Source organism: Rhea americana, unplaced genomic scaffold (genome assembly GCF_003343005.1).
Source record: "Rhea americana isolate MKP2758 unplaced genomic scaffold, rheAme1 scaffold_181, whole genome shotgun sequence".
Taxonomy (NCBI): Eukaryota; Metazoa; Chordata; class Aves; order Rheiformes; family Rheidae; genus Rhea; species Rhea americana.
Window position 1 is genome coordinate 171,621 of NW_028185939.1, and position 15,815 is coordinate 187,435.

Genomic DNA, 15,815 nt, shown 5'->3' on the forward strand with positions numbered 1-15,815 from the left:
GTTCCCCGCACGGGCACAGTGTCCATCTTTGGCTGTCAGTGTAAGAACTGATGCACATTTGCCACTTGCAAATACTGGTGACTGGGGAGAGCCACAACCCTTCCTCTTCTGCCTCACAAYCCCTTCAGGCCATCCTCAGGTACTGAGCACAAGCTGGTATCCAGTTATTGTTCTTTATTTGAGAGCATGGATCTTCACAGTGTGTCTGGACATAATCCCCTGGAGGACAGGAGGCACCTGGAGGTGTGGACCCTGGGCTAAGGGCAGCTCAGGCTCCAGGTTTCCAGTGACCCCTGGTGAAGCTGTATTAACTGCCTGCTGCTCTAACTGGGCATCATCTGTGTCACGTACCTGAAATACTTCCCACTTGCTCTACAGGCCTTTTCTGAGCAAACCAAAACAGATCTGTTCCTGGAAGACTCCAAAAGGTAAGTAGATTTTGGAGATCGGAGCAAACAAGAATTCATTGTTTTTTCTGCTTTCAGCCTCCCACATGTCATTTCACCTTTTCCAGTGCTGCAGGCCAACAAATGTGAAACACTGTTTCACAGCTTATGTTATGTTTTGGGTGGGAGACTGGAGAGTCATCAAAGGCCAATTGCCTGCAGGTGTGGAGTGCTGCTTGCCTGTTTTTTATTAGAGCTGATAACTATTTGTTGCCAGAGAGTTGAGGAAGTCTAGTCCTCACCAGCTGTGTTCCTGCAAAGGCTATATCTAAATAGTAACCCAGAGTCCCCTGCAGATCACAATAAAGTTGCATGCTGGTAGTTTGGAGATTGTGCTCCCATAGCTGTTCCCCTTCTCGGCAGGACTMCACACCCACACAATTGCCTTTCTCCTGCTTCCTGTTCCCCATGCATGCCTGATTGCACACTACTCCTCTGTCTTCTTGCAGCCTTGTGCGGTGGCCCTCCAGCGAGGCCCTGCTCAGCTGGCCAGACCTCCTCAGTGATCCCTCCATCATGGGCAACACTATTCAGAAGTTGAAGAGAGGCCGGGCCAGCCGCCACCTTGGGCTTGAGGGCCCCCTGGCAACTGAGGAGGACAGCATGTCACTTGGCGTTCACCAAGGGCAACCTCGGTATTTCTCTGCCTCAGGTGAGTGTGTGAGCAGTGTTGCTCTCTGCTAGGGTGAAAACATCCCAGGGAGGTGCAGCAGGAGCAATCTGGTCCCTGGGAGCCCTGGATCAGCTCTGGAGAGGCAGAATAGCAGAGCCTGTTGCTATTGCTGCTGGCTCCTATTTGAGGGGCCAGGGAGGAGAGTCAAATTTTCTTAATGGGGAACTCAGTCTGGGAAGCAGAAATCCTGATGGATGTGGATTAGTCTGAAGTGAATGGTCACTACACTGGCAGCAAACTAGGAGCAAAGAGAGACATGTTCCCGGGGGATCTGAATGTTGCAAGCARTCAGCACTCCACTGGTTGCGAGGCCATAGTGTGTCTCTGGACTTGTGTAAATGGCTGCAGGAGAAGAGCTTGGCCTTCTATACCAGCAGTTTCATGCCAGCCTCCACAGACAAATGGGAGTAGACAGRAGCCAGAAGACAGGGAGGGAGGATGGGCCCATCCCATGGAGAAGGATTCCATAACTATGTACACTTGGCTCCACAAACAGCAGTTGATCATAGGCAGAACTGTCTCATGGTGCAATATTGTGTGCTGTGCTCCCATCACTGATGTTCTCGCTCTCCTGTTTTCCCAGATGAGGATCTGATACGGCAGATCCTAGCAGATGGATCTAGTGGCATCTCCCAYTCTCAGGACGTAGGGCCATACTTGAGGGCTGAAACAGATCTGATCTCAGGCCTGTAAGTATTCGGGGAGTGGTCCCCCAGACAAGACAGGCCAAGCCAGTGCCTCGTGTTCCTTGCTCTCCGTCCAGCCAGCCGCACCCAACCGTGAGCTGTTCTGGGCTTTGCAACATTGCAAATGCCTAGGACAGCCTTGTTGTGCAGGCACCGTGTTCTTGCTGGCCCCAATTCTTGCAGTCCCCACAGCCAGAGCTCCAGGAGAGCACTTCTTGCCCTTCCAGGATCCACTTGGAATATACCCCTGGCTGAAGAAGTGCCTCTGGAGCTTTGTGGACTGCCGACGAAGTACCAGCATGTTGGTTCTGTTCACAGCACTGACAGAAGGGAGAAGGGGATTTGAACCTCTGCTATATCACTGTGCCCAGAGCCACCCTGCTTTGGGACCCAAATCTCTGCCCAGCCGGACTGGTAGCTCATTGCTGGGTAGCCAGGGCAGAGCAGCAGGGTCAGGGAGGGGAAGGACTTCCAGCTTCCCGTGAGACACAGAACAGAGTGTCCAGTCGCCTCAACAACCTGAGCCCACTTCATTAGAAGAAGAAAGTGCTTCTGAATGGACACAGGCCATCATACCAGTGTTAGTGCTGGAGTTCAGTCTGCCTTGGAGCTAGCCTACTCACTGCAGAGGCAGCACTGGCGCAGCTCACCAATAGCACCACTTTGCCTTGGCAGGTCCAGTGTGTTTGGGGAGAAGGTTGAGACCGTCATGATGCAGAAGCTGAATGACAAAGGCCAGAATGTGGCAGCCCCTCCTAGGGAAGTGAGCAGATCAGCCAAGTCGACGTGGACAGGTACCAGGGCTGCAGAGCTGTGTCTGGCATTGGGGCTTGGTGCAGGGAGGTTGATGACATGCAGAAGAGGGGGCGTCACACACAACAGCAGCTGGGAGGAGGATATAGACAAGGAGACTTAGGAGAGGCAGCTCTCTTCCTTGGGATATGTTTGCTATTTGCTGCCAGTTTGGGCCAACTTTTCTCTGAGCCCTGGATCCCAATAAATTCTAGGCCACCATTTGTTCTGTGGTATCCCCTACTGTACACCCTAGGGAAGCTCCACTCACTMCTTCCCCCATTGCTTTGCTCTCTGTAGACCTCTGTAGACATCAGTTATTTCATTCAGCCTTCCTAAGGAGGAAGAGCCAGGGTCTTTGTACATAATCAGAGGGGAAAGGGGGTCAAATGCCAATGAAAGTTCAAACCAATAAACAAGACAAAGAAAAGGAAAAGAGATGCTTTCTACGGGGTCATGCAAGATAATAGCCAGCCAGCTAGGGTTGCACAAGGCAGGGAACAGACTGTCATGCCCTGGGAAGATCTGGGTGGCGTAAGTGCTCTGGTGTCAGGCCCTGTGGAGAAGTTAAGTGTCAGCTCTTTTAGCATGAGCTTTCAGCTTCCTGAGGCACAGCTGCTCTAGAGCAGGCTGCAGCGCAGAAAATTGGACACAGCAGCAATCCTCTTGGGTCTGTTAAAATCCATCAGTTCCTCTTGCTTGATGAATGTCTGTAGTATCTTTGTGCCAACACTTATTCACATGGGTGGACGAAAGAAGTTGTGTCTGAGGAAGCCCAAGGCCAGGGTGTCTTGGCAGTCTGAAAGATCAGCAGTTGTGAGAGCATCTCTGGTCTCCACAAGTCTGCAGCTGTTAATGGGTTTTGGGGTTAGCACCTCCAGCCAGTCTAGTCCTGGACATTCCTGATTTCCTGGGGCGCTGTTGGAAAACAGGGAACAGATTCCAGCCTCTAAATACCATCTCTTCCTGCTGCCCATTCTGTCCTGTCTGCATATGGGAAGCTGCTGTTCTGATGCTGACTGTGTTTCAGTGTGCTGTTGCTGTTGCTACTTAGTGTATGATGTCTGGGACAATCCCTCCAAACTCACTCAGGACTGCTGGCGAGTACTCTGCTGGGATAAGTCATTGTTCAGCCCTTCCTGTGCCTTTTGCAGTGATATTTACTCTTGTTTTCCTTCCCTTCCCCAGTTACAGACCAAACATTCAGGAAGCGCTTGCTGCCACCCTGGTGTTCCTATCTGGCTCACRGCATCAGTCTCCTCCTCTTTGCCACCTCCACTGGGGTCTCTGTGTGGATTGGTGTGGGCTTTTCCTCCAGCGTTGCCCTCATGTGGCTCATCTCAGGGATATTCAGCTTTTTGGCATCCTTCTTGGTCTGGGAGCCCCTGAAGGTAAGGAGAGAGTAAAGGAGTGCACAAGCACGTTGTCTGCATGCATGTGTGTAYGCACACACGCACATGTGCACACACTTTCCTGTGACTGCTAGCATCCATCCAGTCCAGATTAGTAAGTCCCTAGGGATCTGTAGCTGTAATAAATAGCTTGTCCAGATACTAATCAACTCACGATGGACACTGAGTGGATTGAATTATCTCCCCCATCTTCAAATCCCTGCAGGTGGTGAAGGGACGCACACTAGCAGCACTGGGAGAGGTAGTGCTAGTGGCAGTTTGTTCTAGGGGAAGTCCAGCTGCTCCAAGGCAGTATTCTGCTGCAGTGCTGTGCTTACTGTCTGTACCCATGCTCAAAGGCAAACAGGAGCTGCTGCCTGCAGGAGTCCACCTGGGCTGGCGCTCTCTGCATGCTCGTGACACCTCTTGTTTCTCCCAGGTTCTGCTGGAAGCCCTCTATTTCTCACTGGTTGCCAAGCGCTTGCACCCGGAGGAAGACGACACCTTGGTGGAACATCCGTTTGTTGAGCATGTTTCTGAGAAGATCAGCAAAGTCCGACCTCCGCAGGGGTTTGCCCTTTTCCAGGCCAAGGAGGAGGCTAAGAAGGTCAAACTATTGCACAAGATGCTGAAGGTGTGTATTGTGATACACATAGTGTCTAAGGCAGCCGTAGAGTGCTGGCATCAGGAGCTGAGATGCATTTTGTACGGGCTGCACAATCCATCTCTGATCCCTGAGCTAGCAGGCACTTGTTCCCAGTCTCTGCCTCAGTTCCTCCATCTGAGAAAGCAGATAGTGACATCCATCTTCTCTGTGAAGTTCCCTGAGCTCTGACGTGGTTGGAAAGCAGAACTGTAACTGGGGATTGCCATTCATCCAATTTGGAACAGAAAGTGTTTGTGTAGCATGCAGTAGTTCAGGTGTTTGAGGTTAGAGAAAGGCTTGCAGTGTGGAGAGTGTGCCAGCTCTGGAGCAGTACCCAAGACAGTGCGTTAACTGAGTCTTGTGAAAAACACAACTCCCCACATGGGAGCAGGAATTTTGATCTTTTCACAGATAATTCAGTGCTAGTCTTCTGCACTGGTGCTGGAAATACACACCCACTCTAAAGGAATTGAGTTATTTTTAACTGAGTGATGTCCCTTTAAAGGATAGAAACTCTCATAACTGTTGTATAAGCCAAGCTGCCAGCATATAGGAGCTAGTACAGGGAGGTTGTGCAATGCATGTCAACTGAAACATGTGATGCTGGGCTGGCTGCCTTGAAAAGAGAGTATTGTTATAAGCCTGTGGTCTGACTTTCATTTTAAACAGCTTCTCATATGGGAGGGAAAAAAAACCCAGAGCATTTTTTGAGGCCCAATCCTGCTGCATGGTAACTGGTAGAAAGTGTTGATTTGTGGCAGGAACAGGGTTGGGATCCAAGCCTACTGCTGTTCTTGAATGTGATCTCCCTTTCTTTTCTCTGCTTGCCAGAATTTYCTCATTTACATGTTGTTCCTGCTGGTGATCCTGCTCACCAACTATGGAGATGCCTCCCGCAACAGTAGGACCTTCCTTTTGCAAAGCTCCATCAAGCAGCAGTTGGGCAGCAATGAATTCCTCCGCATCAAGAGGTAACCACAAAGGGCTCAGGGATGGGGAGGGACAAGATGTTGCTTTAACTCAGATAAGCTGTGCAGGGTTGCAACAAGGAGTCAGTGAGCAGGCTTACTTCCTTCCTTCTGCCATTAGTAGAGCACAGCAAGGCAGAAATGTCTGGCTCTGGCTGCCCTGTTCCRGGTGGAATTGGCTGTTGGGATCATGCTCTGCAGTCACTTAAAGGAGAGAGGTCCTGAGCTTTGTGGAAAGCGCTGATGTCTCTGTGGAGCTGGAGCACTCACAAATAGCAGTAGGGCACTGCATGGCAGCAAGCAGGTTCCTTCCTTTCCCTATGGCTCAGCTTCTCCACTGGAAAACACAAGGACTTACAGGGATTGAGAGCTTTMATTCCTTTGCATTTCAAAGACCTTCTCAATGGGAAAGGACTTTGAATTACAGATGTTTATCTTTCTGTATCTGGGCAAGAGGACACAAGTTTGTTCTATTTGCAAAATCTACAACTTTAAATAAGATTTAGCTGTAAACAGGATCACGAGAACCAAAAATAACATCTCATACAAATACAAAGMCCTTCCCTCCCTTTCTCTGCACATACAATTCAACTAGATTAAAATTTTTCAGCTGAGTTTCCACATTGCCGTAAACTCTGACCGTTCAGAATGACATCAAAATGGCAACCTAGAATTAATTGCGTCCTTGCACCCGACTCACTACAGACCTCTTGATTGTTCTGTGCAAATAAAATTTGGCTTGTTCGTTGCCACACACTCATAGAAATTTTGATTCACAACAACATGAAGTGGGAATGATTCTGCTGAACTCAATGGAATTACTGGGATGACAGTGGTGTAAAGAGGAAGAGTGGAATCTGGTTCTAAAAATCAGCTCATTTCCTTTGGACTGTTGCAGACCCACTGGTATGATCCCTCATCCAGTTCCCACCTCCTCCATCCCATGTGGTTTTTGCAGTGTGAGGCACTGATGCCAAAAGGACGGCTAGATCAGATGCCAGGGAACAGGACTTYATTGACAGCTCCTTTACACTGTCTAGGGCTCATCTTTGAGCTCAGACTCAGAGATACTTTGGGGGCATCTTGTTTCTTCAGAGGAACTTGTGGGGATGAAACGTCGTGCAATCAGTTTGACCTCCCAGGGAACCTGGGCTGACATGAGCTGAGCTGAGCAATCCTCTTCTCTTCGTGGCTGTGTGCTGGCCTGCCCAAGAGGCAAGGGRATCAGGCACCTGCTTGGTCTCTGCCAGGTCTGTAGGATCTCACTGGGCGTTAAGCATGGTGTTGAATTGATTCAGTCTCTTTTAATTCTTGTATGTCTAATAACCGTTTTTCTGGCACTTGTACCTCAGCACAGCTGGTGGAGTGTGATTGGAAATGCTGCCTCTGCCTGCTGGCCAAACACCTGGGAGGAGAGGAGCCCAGGTTACCAGGTCCAAAGCCCACCCAAGAGGAAATAAAATGTTCAGATCATGCAGAGACTGCCTGTAGCAGAAGCTTTACCTCTCATCTTCCTCTTGTTGCAGGTCAGATCAGTTCTGGGTCTGGATGTCGCARGTATTCCTCCCTTTTCTCTACAACAACCAGTCAAGTCAAGAGAGCTACAGTACCACACTGGGAGCAGCCCGGCTGCGCCAGCTCCGGCTGCGAGAAGGTAGGTGGGCGAAGGCCCGGGGCTCTGCTGTCATGTGGCAGGTAATGACACTTCTAAAGGAATGAAATGGCTGGGTCTGGATGCAGCAAAGGGTCTGAATGAAGCGTGGCAGATGTTACAGAAGCACCTTCTTTTTTCTCTGTGACATATAKATYAATGTACCTCTGGTTCTACTGGCTCCTGAGATGAGACAAACCAGGGCAGTCAGCCATGAGGATGGAGGGGATTTGCACTGATGAAGTGGGGTTGGTTTGACTTCTGGAGGTGTGACTGGGGATGTGGAGGGGGGCTTGGGAAGAAGAGAGATAAGTGTGAAAGCTCAGTTTTGTGCTCCAGTGCTGGTTGACCAGATGCTTTGGGCTCCCTACGAGATAATAATGTTGGTCTCATTTCAGCCGAGTGCCAGCACACCGCTCGAGACCTCCTCCGCGGGGTGGGCGCAGCTGCCAGGAGGAACTGCACCAACTCGCACAGCTTTGCTACCGCTGATTACACAGCTGGCTGGGAAAGGGCGGCTGGGAATTTGACAGCTGCATGGTCCTACTCGCCTCCCGACCTCACTGGGTAAGGAGCTGCCAGCCTGCGCCTGCACTTCCTGCTCTGTGTGCCAAAGGCAGTGTATCTTTTCAGTTGCTTTAGTGCTCCAAGTAGTTCCCAGCTGTCACCTCAGTAATGCTTACTGCAGCCCCTGAGCCCAGTAAAGAAAAAATAAACACAGAGCTGCCAAAGGCCTTCCCTGAACGTATCCGCACTGACTTCTGTGCTGGCAGTTTGAATGTTGGGAATCACGTAGTTCTCACTCACTCTAACTTACTGGAGATGCACATTTGACCATGAGTTGTCTGAACAGCAGCATGGTGCCGTTCTCAGGGATCCAGGGGCAGACAGTGCAACCCTGCAACTTTAAGGGCAGGAACAAACTGCAGAACAAGGTAACTGAGCCACCTTGTAGAGACTAAAGGGCAGCACTAGCTCAGTTTCCTGCCAAAGCAGGTTACAGGTTTTGAGCTTTATCAGCTCAAAAAAATTAATTGCATTTAATTTCTGCTCTTATTTATTCCTGAGTGCTTGTTCATCAAAGTCTGGGACACCACAGGGCCAGGGGCTGTTCTGAGGTTGGGAACACCAAAGTAGATTAATGGGCATCTGTAACTTGTTCAGTGAAAGAAATAATGAGGCAGCTGGTGCCCTCAGACAGCTCAGGATGGGCAGTGTAGGTGCTGGGATGAAACAAGGCAGATTTTATGGAGGCACTTTTCTGTGGTGTATATATCAATGTACCTCTGGTTCTACTGGCTCCTGAGATGAGACAAATCAGGGCAGTCAGTCATGAGGATCAAGGGGTTGTGCGCTAATGAAGACAATTCGGCTTAACTTTTGGAGGTGTGACAGGGGATGCGGAGGGGGGCTTGGGAAATAGGGAGATAGYGTGTACACCCAGTCTGCCACACAGTTTCTCCCAGGCAGTCCTGCTCTGTCCTCCATCTTCAGCACTCACCGTCTGATTCCTCTTCCTCTGCAGAGTCTGGTACTGGGGTTACATCTCTTTCTATGATAGTGGTGGTTATGTCCAGGAATTGGGGGCTTCACTGGAGGAAAGCAGAGCTCAGCTGGATTTCCTTCAGCAGCATACGTGGATCGACAACATGTAAGTGTGGTGGGGGCAAAGGAGATGTTCTTTTGTCACMCACACTTTAAATGGGCACAGCAGGGGTGTCACGGGGAGGAGAGGATCTGCGATCCCAGGGCTGATGTTGTCCCRGTACCTTGAGCCCTTCTTCTCCCCTCCACAGGAGCCGAGCAGTCTTCGTGGAGCTGATGCAGTATAACCCCAGTGTGGACTTGCATGCTGCCATCACACTGCGGCTGGAGTTCCTGGGGGCAGGCCAAGCCATGACTGCTGTCACCATTAGCCCCTTCCCACTGCTGCGGCTCAGCGGGGGTGTCACGCTGCAGCTCCTCATGATGGTCAGTGCGGCACTTCCCCTTTCTGCTCTTCTCCCTCGGTCATCRCAGAGGGAGCTTCAGGGGCCTGGACTCCTGGCAGCGCAGCATAGGTCACCTCAGACTAAAGCTGTCCTGTCTGAGATCACTCATCCCCATGGCTGTCATCACTCTGCTTCCAGGCCTGGTCTGTGCACAGTAAAAATCCTGGCGCTACTGTGAAGAAGGAGGTTTCCCTTGTTAGGGAGCATTTGCTGGTTCTGGCTCAGTCTTTATGCTTCATTGGGCTCATTCCTGTCACTGTGGAAACTTGAGGCCTTTGTTTTTCTCTTCCCAGTAGGGACATGAGCCAGTCAAGACCTCCACCTCCTTGGCTGGCTGAAGGTTTGGTGTAGGCAGAGCCTGCCCTGCCTTTCCCACCTGGGCACTCCCTACACTGGCCCCAGTGCAGGGAGCTTTGTTTCTGGAACAGGAGAGAGTGGGGTGTTGGATGAGCTGGAGGAAGATCTGGAGGGAATCAGGGCAGTGGGCTCTAGCTGTGGGGCAGCAGAACTTGAATGTCAGGCTTTGGCTGTCCTGGGGTGCTGTGGGCTCCTTCAGTGCAGCGCAGCAGTCAAGCATTGTCCTGTCCTTCCCTGGCAAACTTTCCACTCCTTCCCCAGGTCTTCCTCATGATGTTTGTGGTCTACTTCGTGGTGTCTGAGTCGCTGTCAATCAAGAAGGAAGGCAGGGCCTACTTCACTCTGTGGGGCAACTATGGCCAGTGGGTCTTCATCCTCCTTACCACCTGCACTGTGGTGGTGCACCTCAGCCAAGCCACCCTCGCCGACCAGCAGTGGCTCAAGTACCTCAACAACCGCAAGGGTTTCACCAACTTCTACCAGGTGGCCTTTCTCAACACAGTCTTCAGCACCTTGGCTGCCTCCCTCCTTTTCCTCCTGACTGTACAGGTATGGAGAGAGCTGGAAGGGAGTGCCACATGGGCAAAGTGTGAGCTTGGCGTATCTGCGCCAGGTCTCCTTCCCTGCACAGTCCAGAGTAAGGGTAGCAAAGGATCTTGAAGTAAAATCAAGTGTAGGACCATGGCCCTGCTGTGCCAGGCAAATGCAAAGCAGCTGCTCCCACCTTCAGATCCTAGAGCAAGATAGAGGTGACAGGCAGTGATGGCAGAAGCACATGGCAGCAGCAGACTTTCCTGTCCAGTGCGGTAGTGCTGAACCTTTCCGGTATCCAGGCACTCCTCAGCCTCGCACCTGCCAGCTACTCTGCTGCAACAGTTAATCTCTAAAGCCTCTCTCAGCCCTCAGTTCCCTGCACACTGCAGAAGGGGAGGAGAGGTCAGCCTAATGTAGCTGATTGATAGTCATTTTATTCAAAGAGCCCCTTGATTAGGGCTTCCTCTGCCCTTCCAGAGTTTCGCAGTTTTTGCTCAGCCTTGTAGATATTTTAGGGAGATCCTCAAGACCCTTAAGACAAATGCCTCAAAGAAGGGGAGGGATGGAGGATTGGGTTTTAAAGGCAGGAGGAAGATGTGTGTCTGGTGCTGCATGGGGTGGCAGCAAATATTGACAGTAGCTGCTTTAAAGAAATTCAAGAGGCCCAGGCATTCGATGTGTGTTAAATAGAAATATGTAACATGGCAGAGTTACGAGTACTAGAGTTCTACTGTAATATGGGTGATTCTCAGAGGTGCTCTGGGCGAGCATGGGATAGGGAGATAGGTAACCCCATACACACAGTTTGCTGGACAGCAGTGAAGCAGTTAAGAGGCCAGGGCTGAGGTATGCATCAGGGCTTACGTGTGGGTCAGTCTGACAGGACTTTCCTGTCACCTCCACCCRCAGCTCGTGGGGAAGGGGCAAATTCAGCAGCCGTCAGCGTGACGGCTGTTGCGGTGAGGCGCACAATGGGAGCCCTTGTTCTGAAGTTTACTGTGTTTTTTCTTAATGGAGTTACAACACCCCCCTCTGCAGCTTGGGGGTGTTCTAGGCAGTGCAGATACTCTAATGTCTGGGGKCCAGAGGCAAGGCAAGAGTACCAGGGCATCCACATTAATCACACTGGACACTCATGTGTCTTGAGCCTGTGGACTAAGTATATATGCAGCACTTGTCTGCCTTCCTGTTGCAAGTCTGCAAATGCAGTCCAAGAGCAGGCAGCACTGTAACATCTGCTCCACTGCCAGCGCTGGGAAGGCACGGAAGAGGCTCTGCAGTAACATGCTGTGTTGGAAGGATCTTGCAGCAGCCTCTGCAACTGGGTCTCTGATCTCTATTTTAACACCATCGTCTCTCTCGATCCTAGGCTGCCCAGCAGCTGCGTTTTGTCAGGCAATGGTCCGTGTTTGGGAAAACCATTCAGAAGTCCGTGAAGGAGCTGACTGCTGCAGGGCTTGCGTTCGCTGTCCTCATCCTGGCGTATGCACAGCTTGGCTTCCTGGTAACTACCAATGCTTCTGGCATTCTGTGTCTGACCTTACAGAGTGGCTGATTGTCAGCAAGGTCTGTCCAGGGTTGATGCCCCCCCCTGTGACATTTCTGTGAGCAAAGCCCAGCCTGCACAGAGCTCTTAGGGGTGGATTTGTCTGCAACAGATGAGGCTGCTTGGGCCAGGTCCTGTGTCTGGGATATGTCCCTGTCCTGGCTGATCAGTGGGCAGCTCCTCTGGGCTCATGCTTTGAAAATGAGGTGGGGGTTACTTTGGGGGGAGGCAGGAGGACATTTTGCCACTGACTGATCCATTTTCATAACATCTCTCACATCCCTTTTGCAGCTTTTCTCCTCCTCCTCGGAGTCCTTCCGCAGTATTGGCAGCAGCCTCCTGCTGCTCTTYGCCATGGTGCGGGGCAGCGTGAACCTCTGGCCTAGCCTGCCTGAGTCTTCTGGGCTGTACTACCTGTTCTGCACTAGCTATATTGTCCTGGAGGTGTGGATTGTGCTGAGGCTCTTCACTGTGGTGCTTATCTACAGCTATCGGGAAATGCACTTTGAGCTGTACCGACCAGCCTTTGAGCCCCAGGACTACGAGATGGTGGAGCTTTTTGTGCGCAGGCTGAAAATGTGGATGGGCTTTAGCAAAGCCAAGGAGGTAAGTGCAGCCCTGGGAGACTCCAAGGTGAAGGGGCTCAGCAGCAGGTGACAGGCTGCAGACTTTTACAGAGAAGCAGCATTCAGCATCCTTGGTCGTCTTTTGCTTCAGGCTACTTCCCACTGCTACTCACAGGCGGGTCAATGCCAGCACCTCTGGCRGATGAGGGATGGAGCAGTGGCAATTCCTCGAGGCCCAAGAGATGCGTTAGTGATGGGGCATTGTAGGGGCGTTTGCTGCCAGTTCTCAGCCCTACTGCTGTGTGTGTTCTTTATTTGGGATCCATCTCTAGGTCCACGCTGTGGACTGGCCCACCAGAAATGGCTGGTAGTGACACCATGGCTGTTCGGAGAGAGTGCGCAGTGCCACGGCAGAGCGCTCCCAGTGCCAGTTCCAGAAATAACCTTGTTYGGGGCCCTCTCTTCTCTTCCAGTTCCGCCACAAGGTGAGATTTGAAGGGATGGAGCCCTTGCCGTCCCGAGACTCCAGCGACTCCAAGTCCTTTCGGGGCCCCACTCCCAGCGCTGCCTCTGACAGCTCCAGGGCCTCCACTTCCTCCAGCCAGCTGGATGGGCTCAGTCTTGTGCTGAGCACCCGGGACAGCCTGGAAGTGGATGCTGACATCCAGCGGCTCCTTTCCCTCTTTGAGATGCTGCTAGCCCAGTTCGACCGGGTCAACCAGGTGACGGAGGACGTGTATCGCATCGAGCACCAGCTGGAGGGCTCTCAGAGCCGCCGCTCCAGGAAAAGGTCCACCCAGATGACAGAGGACGTCCTCAGCAGGTACTGCCTGGGCAGCACAGAGCAGGGGCCCTYGCCCGAGACCACCTCTGACATGGACTTGCAGCCCTCGCGGGACTCCCTGCTGTCTCCTCACTCTCCAGGCCCCCTGCCAGGCAGCAGGGGCTCTGTGCCCAGCCGACTCCTTCGAGCAAGCAGGGGCGTTAGCATGGCTTCTTCTGTGCTCTCCCCACACAAAACGTATGCCTCTCTGGCGCCTGCAGTAAAAAAGAAACGAACCCTCCGGGCCAAGAATAGAGTCCACCCCACTGTCAAATAACAGGAGCCACAATGGGCATCACGTGGAGAAATGCCCCTCGGAGGGCACAGGGCCTTGGAAGGGGTTTGCAAAGGGCAGGCTGTGCCTGTGAGCCAGAGCTGGAGCCCCAGCCGGCCATCACGGTAGAAAACTTGTGCTGTGGCTGCCGTGCCTGTGCCAGCGCTTGTGGCTGCTTGGGTGGACCGTGGTCAGCACCGAGTCTCGATCTTCTGTGTTCCTGACCGCACAGGTTGTTTGTGCTGACTTCCTTACTGATGGTTCCCAGCAATTAAGGGTTCATTGGAAAAGGCTCAGCCTCCCCTCCTGGATAGCTGGGGAGGCTGACAGGGTCACTCCGGAATCACAGTCAGCAGAGGCAGTGTGCAGAAAATACCTGTTACAGTAAGGCAGCATTAAAAAGATGTCTCTTGTTAAACGGCCCCAGTTGCAAACAGACAGCAGAAGGCAACTTCCACAAGGCTGCCTTACTGGGACTGGCGAGCTGGCCTTACTGGGACTGGCGCAGAGTGACCAGTGCAAGGCTCCCCTGCTCCCCCCGGCTGTGCCGGCTGGGCGTGCAGAGAGGAAGCCCCAGGCCTTCAAGGTTTGAACTGTCTTGGATTTTGCTGACCAGACACACTGTGGAGGAAAGTTACAGGTTTCAGGAAGTAATTTAACTGACTTTTTTTAAAAAGTATAAATATATATATATAGATAGATAAATGGTATCTAAACCCAATCAGTTAATTTCCAGTATTGGCTTTTATCCTCCAGAAATTGGTACTATTATTTGTATTTAAAGAAGTCCAATATTTAAAACAAAGGACATTGCAAGCTGCAGCGAGCTGCTAGCCTTGCTGCCCAGCCAGGCTTGGAGGGGATAATCAGCAACGGTTCAACCCAAAGGGTGTGGAGACTTCAGAGGCTGCTTTCAGGCCATCTCTGAGAGGGGGGTTGCCAACGTGCTGGCTTCACTGCGGTCCCCCACCCACCGCCCTCCCGGCCAGCGCTGGCCCGCGCGCGGCGAGCCCACTGGGTGAGCATGCTGCTGGCTGCTTGGCTTTTCTAATCCAAGGAATGTATTGACGTAAGTATATGTATTTTTTTGGTTTACTTGTTCATATGTACTGCCCAGCACTTTAAACAATGCTTTCCTCAGCTAGCAATGACACGTGCGATCTAACAAGAACAGGATAATATATCACAAAAGCAGTATTTTTTTTTTTTTTTTATCATAAACTGAAATGAGCAAGAGATGATAAAGTGACCGTGGCCCGGCCCTGGGAGCCTGTGCCCTCAGCGCCTGGCATCTTCCCTAAGGAAAGCACAAATGCATTTAAAAGGAGGGCCGGAGGGACACCTAAGGAGGCTTTTGGTTGGGTCAGAGAGGCAAATGCTCCTTGCCCTCTCCCCCCCCCCGACTGGCAGTAGGTTGGGCTACAGCAGGCCTGTGCTCAGAGCACCCCGGGCAGCCGCAGCGCCGCAGCCCTGGGCCGGGGAGCGGGGCAGAGCCGCGGGCCGGGCGCTGGCACGTGCCGGCGGGCAGGCGCGCTCGGCAGCAGCTGCGAGCGCCGCAGAGCTCCCGCCGGGCCTGTGGTCGCTTCATCATTGCCATTTCGTATTATGTATATTGTAAGTAATTTATATGGGTTTTTAAAATGTATATATTTTTGTATGTTTGCTATATTTTCATAGCATCGGTCATGTGTTTGAAACGTGTAGATAGGAGACAGAATACTATTGTCAGAGTTATTTAAAGGATGTATTAAGTGCTTCTTTCTAGGAATGGTCCGTGTATATACTGTGTTAGGTGTCTGTGTGCATGCGGTGCATATGCTTGCGTCCCAGCTGTGGTTCAGGCCGGGCTGGCTCTGGTTCAGTCCCTGCAGGTGGAGCGGCGCGTGGCAGCGGGAGCTCCCACAGTGCACTGGTTGGTGTTGTCCCAAAAACCTGCTCAATGCTTTGGAAGTGTAACGGGGTTGAAGGGAGCCCCTAGAAACCAAGCCCAAGAGGAGGGCACYGCTGAGCGGGCAGGAGCGTGTGTTAGCCTGCGTCCTGCTGCTGCGGCTCTCGGCTCAGCAGTCCCACGCGCTGGGGCTGCCTGGCCCCGGGGCGGCGAGGCCCTTCCCAGGGAGCCAGAGCCAGAGGGCTTTCAAAGAYATTTCCATTGCTGAGCATATCTCCTCCTTAATCTCCCCATCCAGCTCCCAGCACTTTTGCCGTGCTATGTTACAGACTTTTAAAGGAGCGTTACATTCCTGCCCCCTGTCCCTCACCGTAGTGACTGAAGGAGGAAGCATGGGTGTTCTTGTGATGGCTTTGAGACTGGTGTAAGTTATCATTTGAAAAAAAAAAAAAGAAAATTCTATTTATATAAAGGACAGACACTGTAGAAAGGTTGCAGAAGGATGCGTGCTGTAGAACGACGCAGGGGGTAGAGGGTGGTTAAGTTGCCATTAAGGGTGTTGAAAGAGTATGTGCCGAGAGGG

General features: G+C 51.9%; 1 protein-coding gene across 2 annotated transcripts in view; it reads left to right on the forward strand.

Annotated features, from left to right (window-relative positions):
* PKD1 (polycystin 1, transient receptor potential channel interacting) overlaps positions 1-15,689 on the forward strand; it is a 59,668-nt gene extending 43,979 nt beyond the window's left edge. For both annotated transcript variants that reach the window (XM_085301906.1, XM_085301907.1), the window contains exons 31-45: positions 379-428; positions 896-1,098; positions 1,703-1,808; positions 2,481-2,599; positions 3,786-3,988; positions 4,428-4,622; positions 5,466-5,605; positions 7,129-7,256; positions 7,652-7,820; positions 8,779-8,904; positions 9,050-9,224; positions 9,863-10,150; positions 11,505-11,639; positions 11,973-12,287; positions 12,721-15,689. In XM_085301906.1, coding sequence (XP_085158032.1) covers positions 379-428; positions 896-1,098; positions 1,703-1,808; positions 2,481-2,599; positions 3,786-3,988; positions 4,428-4,622; positions 5,466-5,605; positions 7,129-7,256; positions 7,652-7,820; positions 8,779-8,904; positions 9,050-9,224; positions 9,863-10,150; positions 11,505-11,639; positions 11,973-12,287; positions 12,721-13,347 — 2,979 coding nt within the window. In that variant the 3' untranslated portion in view covers positions 13,348-15,689. The remainder of the gene's footprint in view (positions 1-378; positions 429-895; positions 1,099-1,702; positions 1,809-2,480; positions 2,600-3,785; positions 3,989-4,427; positions 4,623-5,465; positions 5,606-7,128; positions 7,257-7,651; positions 7,821-8,778; positions 8,905-9,049; positions 9,225-9,862; positions 10,151-11,504; positions 11,640-11,972; positions 12,288-12,720) is intronic.
* Positions 15,690-15,815: the final 126 nt, after the last annotated feature.